Below are 13,573 nucleotides of genomic sequence, written 5' to 3'. Positions count from 1 at the left end.
TAAAGATAGAATATCTGTTCAAACTCCTCTGTAAAATCAAATCATCACCTATGCATTAATAAGGGAAGCACATCAGATCAGGCTTGCTAAATATTTTACATGTCTTTTCAGTCGTAATACACAGTTCTGGTTATGAAACCGACTCCGTGTGATGTCATCTAACAGATTTGTACCTGTTCAAGGCATGTTTGTTGAACTCAGTAGGCAAGAAAAACAAACACTTACTCCAATGTTATTACACAGGAAACAGCTCAGGGAGGAGGAGGCCCATCTCTCTTCACAGTTAGTGCACTGACCAATGCTGTGATTGACTGCTCCCTAAGGGATGAATTATTACTTTCTATATTAACTGTACCTGTGGTACCTGGTGGGTATTTCTGTCCTTGAGCTGCTGCTACCTCAAAATCAATATTTTATGCAATTGATAAAAACAAAAAACCCTACCATAAAACAGACGTAATGTTAAGGGAAGGTGAATGAAGCTGTAACAACTTCCCATCAGGAATTCACAGCAGAAAAAACCTAAATTACGTAATATTCCTATTTGAGGAGATGAAATGAGCTAAACTCCCTTATATTGCAAAGCATAAAAAGCCTTAGAAAATTATTGTTGTACATGAAGAAATAATGTCCAGACAGAAGGAAGTGAGGTTTATGTAGGTGTTCTGAAATAAAAATACACAGAATGAATCCCAGACATGATCATCAGCTCAGTTTAATGTTCAAAGTCATTAAAAAATACCACTTAAAGAAGAACGCACCCTTTTTAAATAGATTAAAAATTTAGACTAGATGAAAGTTCAGCATATTTCATCATACTCAAAAAAATACAATATTTCAAATTTCATATCATAGCTTTATTATCAAATGGCAAGAGGCGTTTAGTAAGGATGTCATGCAGATATCATTTACAAGAGAATTCCAGAAGATAAACAGGTCAAAATCAGGTCATCTCTAATATTTTCATAGTCTAACTCAAATCCACCTTCCCTGATTGGCCAGTTTACATCTGGTAGGTGCTATGGCTATCTCTCAGACTACTGGCTGGGGTCCACAGAGTCCAGCATGGTACCTCACTCCACAATACAGCACTTCTTTGCCCTTTTCACAGCTACTTCAGTAGTCCTCATAGGATAGGGAAGTGCCTGAGGCCATTGGATGTTGAAGATAAACATGGAAGGAGTAGGCTTTAATAATAAAAAAATAAAAATAAAAAGGAAAGGAAGGAAGGAAAGCAAGGAAAAAGCACTAAGGAAACAGCCTTATTTTCATCCTTTTCAAGGTTTTAAGGCTTTTAGCCACTGTGTTGGGAACTTTGCCTACAACTGAAACAGGTTTTTCAGTATCACAGCCTGATCCCGTCTACACAGTGAAACATAACTCAATAAAAGTGCCAAGCGATAGCATGATTCATACAAAACAAAGTTCATTCCTTCTTTAGTGTCAAGGTTCCATCAATACAATTTCATATAGTGTTGAAGGAATTCTCCAACAGCATCTGTTAATGACAAAAACTGAGGCAATGTCAGAAAAGCCACTGGGCAACATGGAACTGAGTTCAGCTGCATGAAAAGTTACCTATGCAGATGAAGAGGCTGTAAATGTACAGCAATTTCACACTCAGTATCCAGTGGGCACTTGGCTCACAACAGCTACTATTTATTATGGAACAAATCCTCTAGATAGATGAGCTCTGAGATTAGAATCACAGCAATTAAAAAAACCAAAACATTGTTAAGTTTTAAATGACAACACAGTATACTTTTAGAGGAAATTCTAAATAAAAGTACAGCTCCTGAAGCTATATGCTCACAATGAATTTGTGAACAGAAGTTCAATCAGTTTTTACCTATATAAAACCCAGATTTAAATAAAAGACAGAAATAGTTCATCAGTATTTACTATATATTTACATGTAATACTGCAATAAAATGGAGTCAATCAACATTATGTTACAAAAAGAACAAAATTCTTTATAAAGGTACCAGCACCTTTCACATTATCCCATTTACGGAACTATTCTCTTACAACTCAAATGATCCATTGTACGATGAGTTAACGTGAGGACACAGACAAGTGAACCGTTGAACTGGAGCATATGCCAACATGCCAACTCACGTCTCAGCAACGTACTTCAGGGGCAGAAACTTAAAGCCGGTGAGCAGCACTGGTTTCAGTAGGATAAACTTAAACACGTACCCAAGTTCCTTGCTGATCAGGGCCTCATTTGACAGGATTCCGTTGACAATACAACAGTTACAACCATACAAGGCGAGGTATCACATACCTTATTTAGTGATATATATATGTGTGCATATTTTTCAAGATGAACTGTAGCTGGTTGTCCATTGCCAGTTACTGACTGGCCAGAGAATGGAATCATCCTTCTAATCTAATGCACGTTCACCAAATTCCGTTACTTGATGCTTTGAAGAACATTTGGAACCAGCTACTTTACAAGAAGTGCACCAGCTGTACCTGATGCTCCCAGCCAATTGAGCTACAATGGAAAATCTCATATTCTTTGTATAACGCTTGAGAAATGTTAGTAATACACTAAACATACACACTCTTAATTCACTTGAAATTAACGTTTTATATAAATACGATCATTTTCTTGAATTTGCAGGATAAATGTATGCAAGTGAAATACTGCCAAGGTGAACATTAAAAAGTTGGTTTAGAACTTCAACATCAGCTGGGCACAGTAAGAATTCCAGCCTGCTCTCTTACATTCCCTCCCAAAGGAAAAATTAGAATGAGACAGAACGATCTGACACTTTGCCTTTGTTAATCCAGTTAGTAAAGCAGACGTAGGTTCAAGTATTTAAATCCATACAGCACTAAAGGAAGCAAACGATCAGGGTGAATGTATTATTGTAGCTAAACGACTATTCAGAAAAAATAAGTTTGAGTGAGCACCGTTATTATATTACGCTATCTATCATTTTGGAACTCCAGAAAGAAAAAAAACTATTGTTGATGAGAAGTGTGCTCAGATCAGATCACATTCAAGGCTACAGAAATGTTGAGAATGTTACAAAATCCGAGCAAATCATGAAGGGATTTTCTTTTTTCTTCTTGCAGGTTTTACAAAGCAATCTGTAGCTCACATCTACAACTTCTGCTCTGCGTATCATCAGAGCAAAATGTGGTTTCCCTTCCCTCATCCCGAGGGCCACACATACCATCCTCACTCCCCAAAGCAAAACACAGTACATTTCTGAACACAGTTCTCCCAGGCCACGTGTTCATTTAAAGACATTCCTACCATCACGAACTTCCCTTTAAAACGCTTATGAGCCAATAGAAAAGCAAATATACAAATATCAGAAGTGCCGATCCTGAGATGAAATATGGGAAATTCGGGTCCAGTTTGATCATTATTCAAACTTCTGTTTCAGTTTCTTCTGGAAGAGAGCTGGTAGGATGGAGAGGACGGCAAGAATCATGAGAACAAAGAGAGAGTTCCAGGAAACAGCTTCCCCTGCTGTCGTAAGTTGGTATAGTGTTGTTCCTGCCTTAATGGCTACAAAAGACGGTGGTGCCACACCTGGAAAGGAAAAGTAGAAGGTAGGATAAGTAAGAAAGAAAAAGTAGCTTTGTGGAAAGAAAATCATAAATGAGTCATCCAGCCTTTAACATCAAAACCTCAGACTTCACTGACTTTTTTTTTTTTTTAAAAGAGCAGTATATACAATATAAAACTCAAAGAAAATCCCGTATCACTACCTGTTTATGCTATTTTCAATACAACTTAATGCCAATTAAAGCACTGAATACAATACATATATTTATATAACTATGCTAGACTGTGCAGATTCCAAGACATCTCTACCTATCAGTCTTAGTTACACTCATAGAAAAGGTAAGTTGCTTTCTAACCTAATTAAAAAGACAAAACTACATGCTTAGCACCACGTTTGTTATACATTCACTCTTAGGAAGGCACATGATAAACAAAATGCATAGGAAGGAGAGGAACAATCCTTCAGATTAAAGTCACATATATCTTCACATGACCACACTCAAGTAGAACTATACAAATTACTACTAGAAAAGTGTTTATACAATGTATGTTTCCTTAAGTAATCAGCCTGCATTTGTAGTACCTCATCTATTACACTGGATTAATCTTGAAGACTAAAGTCTTCTGACGACATAAGCTCCACCCATCAAACGACTATGAACACAATATCCTCGTGTCATCTTTCAGTCGTCCAGTAGGTGGCGATCTCCACTGAACAACGCATAAAGAAAAGCAAATACCCGTTCCTTATGGGTGCCCCAAACTGTAGTTCACTACTCAGAATTCTTACCTAGAAAAGTGCCAATGAAAAATACTTTTAATGGCACGTTTATTACAGGAGATGTTATATTGATAAACCAATTGGGGAGAAACGGTGTTATCCTCAAAAATATTATGTAGTTAATGAGGTGTTCTCTGTGACGCTCAACCTGGGAAAGAAAGAATCAGTTAATTCTGTGCATCAAAAATAATGATTTTACTATTAATGAACTGTTAAGATGTTCTGTGCAACTTTTGTACAAATCAGTTAAAAGATGAGTCAGTCGCTGGTGAATCACTATCACAGAGTACCATGGTTTGTCTGCAAATACCAGCCCATGGTAAAGCATGGTGACAGTGTGCCTGAATCAGCTCCCAGGTAATTCAGCACAGCAGCAGGCCTAATTCTAACATCAGCTCAGCAACCTTTCCCTAACTACAGTCCAACAAACACTTCCATCTTGTCATCCTGCTCCTTAAGCCTCTGCAGAACTAGCAACAGAGTTTCTTCCTCATTACATCCTGTCCTAAATTGTAGTCAAACCTGAAAAACAGCTGTATTCCTCACCAGAAAGCTTACCCTGGCCATGAGTATGAAGTTCATCAGATAGCTGCTGCCAGAAGTCTTAAAAGGCTGTCTGCACCTTTTGTGTAATGCCTAGGATTAACATCACCCAGGAGCAACCATAATAGTTGCTCCTTATATCTTACTTGCAGTCCATTACATCATCCTCAAGTCTATCCCAGCTTCTTATACCAGGACTACATCAAAGTCTCCTCTGCTCGCAGACTGGCTTTAGCACACTACCCAGGATGGAAGGGCATGCTGTCAGAAAGGGATCAGAATCCTTTCCTTGCAGGTGTATGAGCAAAATATCCTCTTAACTTCCATCCTACTCTACTACACGTAGTCTGTCAGAAGGCTCAGCCTATTCAGGAACTTTACCTGTTCTGACCACTTTACTGCTTTTTCCGTTAAGTATTTGTACACAACAGGCCGTCCCACTAAGTATGAAAGCATGTAGCAGAACGAAGCTCCAAGGCCCGAGCACTGAAAAAAGAAAACACAACAAGTTGGCAGTAAAGCTCTGATTTATATTAGTCCTGTGTCCCCACAACTACACTGTCTGGATACAGGCTGCTTCATTGCAGTCCTCTACTAATGAGGAAGAGCTCTGTGTGCCTGTTCCGTAAGAGTTTTGTTGACACAAGACAGTTCTTTTAATTCCAAGACATTTTTATCAATAACAACACAAAGCAGCCAATGTTGATTACTTATCAGTTACTACTGAGTGTCTCTGTACTTTTAAGAGTCCAAACAATGAAAACCCAGCAGAAAAAAGGGCATAACATCATTTAAAAGAGATTTAAACTTAATATAATCACCTTAGTTCTCCCCATACCTACTCATTTACGCAGTTCTTGAGTTCTAAGGCTCACAATGACACCTTCTCAAGCTTGTCAGTAGCATTTCCTAAGTTAAACTTCTAGGGTAATTCAGCCGATTTAAGAGCAAGTATGTTTTGCAGCACACGAATAAAAACACAGTACTTATGTTCTAAAATGACAGGCATGTTCTGGTGAATGCTAAACATCTGAAGTAAAGGCAGCTCTCCAGCTCGTTTACACTCAGCTGTCTCCATTATTAATAAAACTTGGACAAACAGCTGTTTGGATCATCATCCAGTGCTGCAGTGAGTTTTATGGGGAACATACTTCCTAACAAAGCTTAACGAGAACTCATTTATTTCCTGGAGACTCAAGTCTACCAGTTTCATTCAGCCAGAGATTGTTTGAAACAGAAAGCTGATAGGAAAAAAAAAGGATAAAAATATACACCCTTACAGACTGTGTTCCACACTTACCAGACAAACCAGAAATAAGGCCAGTGGAAAGGGATAAAGAAACCCTGACAGGATACTGAGAAATATAGACCCAGGGATAGCAAATGTTTGCAAGCTACATGCATCTTAGTTAAGGAAATCTGTTCACTGTTAATTTCATAACAAGTCAGTATATATACACCACACTCCAAAAAAGCATAACTATAAATACGTATGGGCACAAAAGATCCTTATATCAAAATATTTCTGCAGAGTAGCACAAACAGCCCATGCACAGGGAAACAAGGAATACATACATCATTGACAGGTACAAAAGTAAGTCAATAAATGAATAGTACACTTCTTCTCTTCATCTCTGTGTCACCTTCAACACTGGAGCTTTACTGTAAGATTACAGGAAATGCAGTTGTGATTTTATATTGTTGACTAATGATAAGGAGATCCCAGCCACCCTGAAGAGGTCACAGAGACCTCAAGCAACCTCAAGGAACTGACTGAAATACTGACAAGTCTAAGAGCATTCCTTGATATCGAGTCCATTACAAACAACACAGGGTTTTTTTAAGTGTCAAGGTTCTGAGATCACTGTAGCAAGCTTATCAACTAAATCTGCTGCTAACATAGCTGATAGCTAATGCTGCCACATCAGCTCATACTATAGTGCAATAAAAGGCCAAACCTGTTCTACTTCATTTACTAACCAACATTTTGGCTTTCCTCAAACATAATAGATTATCTGAGAATCAAACTTAAAAGGAACAGGCTAGAGGATAATTAGTACTGGCACATCCAAAGTTGATTTTTCTCACTTACAGAAACTCTATTGCAACAGATCACCTATAGAGCTTCTCAAAGTTATTAACCTTTAGTTAAGTGTTCCAGTTAAGAGTGTGTTTAATGATTAATACATTCAGCACTCAGGGAAAGAAGTTAACACAACAGACAGCCTTTGTGTCTCACTAGGCAGGAAGTACTTCAGAAATCCAGCTCTCTAAAATGAAGAGATTCATTTTTGTCTTTTTTGTCAGAGTTCTGTTTGCTTTAAACGGTCACTGCCGAGATAAAAGGCAACGTTAAAATGGCAATTCTTTCCCTGAGAGATCACAGAATCACAGAATTACCCGGGTTGGAAGGGACCTCAAGGATCATGTTGTTCCAACCCCCCTGCCTAGCAGGGCCACCAAACATACACATTTACTAGATCAGGTTGCCCAGGGCCCTGTCCAACCTGGTCTTGAACACCTCCAAGGACGGGGCATCCACAACCTCATTGGGCAAGCCTACAGCACCCGGTATTGATGATTTAAGAACTTCTGCAAGCAACCCTTAGGCAACACTTTTGGATGTCAAAGGAAGACAAATTCAGGCATTTCTGCCTGGCAGCGTAGTTTGTATTTAAAGACAGCATAGCGCTGAATTAACACCAAGACTCATGCAATTAAAATATTGTCCGCAACAGATATAGCACAGATGAAGCTGAAAGCAAATCCTAATCAAATTACATACGTATTTACACGAAGTAAATAGTTCATGTTGTTCTTACTAATTACTCCTCACAATCCAATAAGCATACGGAAACATATAGATGTAGGGTTCAGTTTGTTTGTTTTCGTAAGTTCAAAGGTTCTGGGGCTTGCCCTGTTAACGTACCTTCACACATCACCCTCCTCTCTAGATCAGGAAGTTTATAGTCACATCTGGATTTTTCATTTCTCGTTCAGAGAGAAAAAAATCCAGTATTTTCATGTCAGAGAAAGGATACAAAACATACGTGGCAAAATAAGCCACCAATACTTGAACATAAAAGGTGTCCTTGTATTTGGACAGGACTTTTCCCAAGGCCTTTGCATCATCCATATCTCGTGGAATCTTTATACATTTTCCTTCTTCTCTGGAAGAAAAGAAAGCAGCGTGGTATGAGATGTATCTAAACAGCACAATGAAAATACTTGTTGAGTATATAGATAAGATGACTGAACTACAACCTCCACAAACAAAACGCATCACTACTTTTGTGGTAAGGTTCTTACACGAACATATCTAACATTTATGCTTTTTCTGAATTAGAGAAATCCTCCGTTTCAAATATGTCAGCCATATTTTCTATTGGTTACAATACCTCGCTTTATTTCTAGCATTTTATTTCCCTTACCAAGTACCGATTAAAAATAAATCATCACTCCAACCTGACTTTTGACAACTGAAGAGCAGCCAGCATTGGAGCCAACTGTAACTGCCTTAATGCTGAGGCCACAATATCTGAAGCGCAGCAACAGCAGCAGAGGATCACTTCACAAGCAAACAAAGCTTTAAGAGTGAAATCTTATGTCACACCTTCACCTGGTGCAACCCTGGGCAGCACAGCTGAGTGTCCTCTCCTCCTCTTTATCAGACTTAGCAACTGGGCTGTTGAAACTGAACTTGTTGAGCAAGTTAATCACACAGAAAATTAACTACTAAAAGAAAAGAAGAAAGTTGTAAGACAAGCAGGCCTCTATCTCGACAAACTATTGACAGCCCTAGCCAAGTGTGTTTGTTATCTCAGCTGGGGAAGGTTCAGAGCAGAGCTGCCACTGCTAAAGGGGTAAGTGGTAACTTCCTAAAGCTTGCAAACTCAACTATGCAAAAGAAACCCCTGGGTCAAGCACAACTTCTCTGCGATCTCTGTGTATCCCAATAGCACATTCTGCATCCTGACATTCTAAATGACACACTCAGATTTCCTTTACAAAAACTAGAGATGTCTGTTATTAACTTACAACAGTTTAACGCCACTTAACCGCACACGGGCTCCTTCATAATTTGATACTGACTGAGAAGCAAATAAGTTTACCTCCCATGACATACTTACTCGCTGAGTTGTGGGAAATTTTTGTACACCAGAAACATAAAGAAAGCAGCTACTGTGAAGACAGACACCAAAATAAGAAGAGACGTTCGAGCCGATCCACCTTCAGCCTGAGCTTTTCCTGCAATGAGATACAATCAAAGTTAATAACTGTTATTTCAGTTCAGGATCCACGCTTTGAGGAAGCACCAGGCGGGCACGTTTCACAACGCCGTGCAGGATGATGAAACACGTAGGACGCAGAGCCGTGCCCGGAGCTCAGCGCAGCCACCCCTCGCACCAAGGCCGAGGCGCCGCACTCCCGCCCGCACTGACCTTCCAGGAGCCGCTGTTGCCGGGCGCTGTCCGCTGCCGTCCGCCGCTGCGCCATGTCCCCGTGCTGCCGTGCCCGGCGCAGGCCCCGCCGCCGAGCAGGGAGCGGGAGGAAGCAGGCGGGACCGGGCCGCTCCTCCTCACCCCACCGGGTCGCGGTCCCGCCTCGCCGCCGCACGGAGCATGCTCCAGCCGGGCAGCGTGGAGCGTGGCGCTGCGCGATTCTGCGCCGTGCGGTGCGGCTGTGCACAGCGGGACATACGGTAATGCCGGCCGAATATGCGGTAACGTGCACTGTGCGCTATAGGGAAAGGTCATGTTGATTTTTATTTGGTTTCGTGGGTTTTTTTCCACCTGGAGCCCCTTTTCTGGGGTCTCCTCTCAGAAATGAAGCTCTCCGGCTGTTCGAGGAGTGCAGCCTTCTGTCTGACTGCTCTGCTGCCAACACGTCACCTCTGTTGCGCTGGGTGGTACGGGAAACAGCCCGTCAGTAATCCCAAAGCAGTGGATTTTAATGATTTCAGAGACTGCAGTTCTTTATAGAGCAGCAAAGAAGATGCAGTTCAGGACACATGTCTGTTTAAGCACACAAAGAGCTCGCTTTTATCGTCACAACGCACAGAAAACACGAATGTAGCCGTCTCCAGGAAGCTGATGATTCATTTAAGAATCCATGTGCCATTACACAGCTACAGCCCCTGCCAGAGCCACGACTCAGCCGAACCATCCACTGTGAGCTAACTCCTGTTTAATGTTGGCGCAGTGATTTAAACCATGGGGCATGAGCCACAGCGTGGGGTGCTAGTTCAGAAAACTCTCAGAGGCAAGGAAATGGACAGATCCTGCCTCAGTGCTTATCTGACTTCTAATTAATCTGGTTTGAATTCCATAGCCTCTGTGTTACCTGAAGGCAGGTAGCATAACAGCACCAGTTAGGCTAACATCCGACTCTTGCTCCTATAGTTCCCACTGCTCCAGACAGCCCTATAAGATACAAATAATTACAGGAATACAAATTCACACCACAATTTCACTTCTATCTAATACAATTTCATGGCCTGCAGGTTGTTTCCAGGACACAGACTCCGCAGGGGGCTCACAGTGTCAGTGTATATTCATTAAAAACAGAGAAGAAAACTCTAATCGACTCTGAATCTCAGAGCTCCAACTTTCTGAATTGCTGCCAGTGTGAAATCTGAGGATTAATTAACTTGATCACCTTGAAGTTGAAATATGACTGCATTAGTGATATTTGTTACATTATCCAAAGACTCTCAGACTGTTTCATGCTCTTGTTGGTTCCCCTTGGGGGATACTGTTGTTGTGAAAGCATTGGCTCTTTTACTGAACCTTTAAACTGTCCGAGGTGTTTAAGAACTTCTGACAATTTAAATAGACACCTCTGAAGTCATCCATAACTTACAAACACCAGCAGAACCTCTCTGTCTGCTCAGAAGAAAATGGATCCTTCTGGTGGATGTTTCTTAGGATGTTTGGGATCTGTCTGCAAATGAAATAACTCAGTAAATTGGATTCGCTTACCTGAAATAAAGCAAAGACTGAAAAATACCATCATAAGCCACGTTACTCAATGATTCAGAGGAGAAAGGGTTTTGCTAACTTGCAGTCAGTGAGCATTCAAGAAAACTTTGGGATCAGCAGTGCTGGAAACAGCTTCACTCCACAGGGGTACTGGGAATGATAGCTGTGGGCTGAAAATAGAGTTACTATCTTCAGGTATAAAATATCACCTAAACATGATATATAACGTCATAAAGAGCATAAAATATCCTTTGTCTTTGGATCTTCTTTCTGAGTCCTTTCTGATTAGGACCATGTGCTGCACAGTACTTTGATCTGCAGAGAAAGATAAAAGTGCTCTGACATCCAGTTGGGTGCGCTCAGTGGCTTAGGCAGAGGGATCAAGCATTCTTAGAGGCTACAGACAGAACAAGGCAGTTATCCACAAGATTTACATGACTCAGATTTTGAAAAACATACCTTAATGTTGAAATATAAGCCCTCTTTCAAACTGGGTGAGAACCAAAAGAGAAAAAAAAAGGCTTTTTTTTTCTTTTTCTTTTTTGAAAGAAACAAAATATGCTGACAGTTACTGGAGCGGTACCTAAGTGTTCAGCTATATACTCACTTCCTTCTATGAGTGGTTGGTTGGAACATTTTATTTTTATCAGGTTGAAAGAGCTGTCTTCCCACAGTAGAAAAAACTTGTATTTGCTGCCTTTTTTGATGTACGCCTAGGTAGACTGATGGAGCACGTGTCACATGGCTGAGTCACCAACACTGCAGATGCTTTGCAGACTGAGTCATGCCTATTGTCAGCAAGAGGGAAGAGAGTCTGAGTGTGACCCTACTCCTGAGAGCTTGAAGCTGAAAGGTAACAGTTCAAAGTTCAACATAACGCAGCTTATTTTGCTTTGAACTGAACAGGAAGCTACTTTGCTGGCATCTCAGAGAGGCAGAAGCTTGCAAAAGGAAGCTAAAACAACCTGAAGGGCAGAAAGAGACACCAGAGCTCATGTCACTGCCTGAGACCATCCCTAAGACAAAGCCAGAATTATGTGAGCAGTCAGTTTATCGTCTCAGGAGGGCTTTAGATCTAGTATGGCTCAGTGACAGTGCTGAGCAGTCTCAGCATGGGTGATGGATGCTGGATGCTGAGGTAACTGGTTTCCCAAACACGCAACTGGTTTGGAAGCGAGGAGAGAAAGTGAAAATCCAACAAGAATCACAATGAAAGAGAAAGTACATTGCTTGATCCTGTGCACGAGGACAGCTGGAAGACCTGCTCTTGGACCACAGATGTGGGAAGAGGCACCTAACTTGGTCGTTCTGACGTAGGTACAGAAGTACAGCACTACATACATGCAATGCCCTGACTCCTGCTAGAATATGATTGCATTTTCCAAAGTTTTGAACCAATTTATACCAGCAGATACAATTTACACCAACAAAGAACTTCATATTTTGCAGCAGCTGCATTTTTCTCTTCTACATCTGCTTGCCTTAAGAAAAAACAGATGTACAAACCTGTAACTGGAACATGTTAACCAATAGAATTACACACCGTAATTCCCCAAGCTATACAGAAGCTCTTACCGTCTTAGAGGAAGATCTTTCCACAACTTAATTTATATCACTTGGGAAGGAAATTAAGACAACAAAATCACAGATACAGCTACACTGAGGTAGCAGTTAAACTGATCGTATGGCCATCGTGTTGTTATTTTCTAAACAACTTGTCACTAATCCGTTTGAAGATACTATGAACATTGTCTCAAGAAGTTGGCTTTAATTAAATTAAAGCATATATAAATTAATTTAACTCTGTGGATGCAATGTTTTCATATAACATTAAAAGGGTTAGAAATGTTTGAGTGTCCCCTTCTCCTCAGTTCTTCTAAGTATAGTTTTGCTGAAGTGCAATTAAAAATGCTTGGAGTACTGTGTAAGTACAGAATATCTGGCCAAAGTTAAACCTCTAAAAATGTATGTGCTAGCGACTCTATCCAAAATATACTTTAAGTTTAATAAATCTATGCCCTTTGCATGGAACGGGGTGGTTGTATTTTGACGAGTTCATACTGATAGTTATGGTTAAAAAATAAACATAAAATTGAGGCTGTAACTTCATGAATAAGCATCTGTATGGAAGATGAGTTAGGATGCGGTGTGCTGATAAATGTGAATGAGAAAAAAAGCATCACCAGGTGAGGTAAACAGAAATCAGTGAGTATTTGTAGCTGGGTAATCCTGGTTGCGTGAATGAAGAATTAGAAATATCTTGGAGCCAGAGCTTTTATGAAAGCTTTTATTTTAAACAAGTCTGTGCTCAAGGACCAAAGTTTTAAAAAAGTAAACCCCAGAATCACAGAGATTGGAAGGGACCTCGAATGATCATCTAGTCCAGTCCCCCTCCTAGAGCAGGAGCACCTACACCAGGTCACACAGGAATGTGTCCAGGTGGATTTTGAATGTCTCAGGAGAAGGAGACCCCATAACCTATCTGGGCAGCCTGTTCCAGTGTTCTGTCACCCTTACTGTGAAGGAGTTTTTCTTGTATTCATGTGGAACCACCTACATTCCAGCTTGCACCCATTGCCCCTTGACCTATCACTGGATGTTGAGTGAATTAAACAGTGAGAGGAAAACTTGTAAGGCTTAAAATGAATTGAGGCTGATCTCAGCAATCACAGCCAATCAGACTGGTTTCTCTCCTGGTTGTCTGTTTATAGGATGACATGTTTGTTAAGATGCACATTT

General features: G+C 40.5%; 1 protein-coding gene across 1 annotated transcript; it reads right to left on the bottom strand.

Moving 5' to 3' along the window:
- Positions 1 to 697: 697 nt before the first annotated feature.
- TMEM41B (transmembrane protein 41B) lies at positions 698 to 9,468 on the bottom strand. Its single transcript, XM_015864073.3, has 7 exons — positions 9,296 to 9,468; positions 8,984 to 9,101; positions 7,895 to 8,023; positions 6,154 to 6,247; positions 5,235 to 5,339; positions 4,320 to 4,458; positions 698 to 3,553 (listed from the first exon to the last, which is right to left on the bottom strand). The coding sequence occupies exons 1-7, from the start codon at positions 9,348 to 9,350 to the stop codon at positions 3,384 to 3,386; spliced, it is 810 nt and encodes a 269-aa protein (XP_015719559.2). The 5' UTR covers positions 9,351 to 9,468; the 3' UTR covers positions 698 to 3,383.
- Positions 9,469 to 13,573: the final 4,105 nt, after the last annotated feature.

Source organism: Coturnix japonica, chromosome 5 (genome assembly GCF_054131305.1).
Source record: "Coturnix japonica strain WE chromosome 5, WE-NBRP24, whole genome shotgun sequence".
NCBI lineage: Eukaryota > Metazoa > Chordata > Aves > Galliformes > Phasianidae > Coturnix > Coturnix japonica.
Note: the sequence above shows the minus strand (reverse complement) of the source record. Positions and strands in the feature narration are given on the sequence as shown.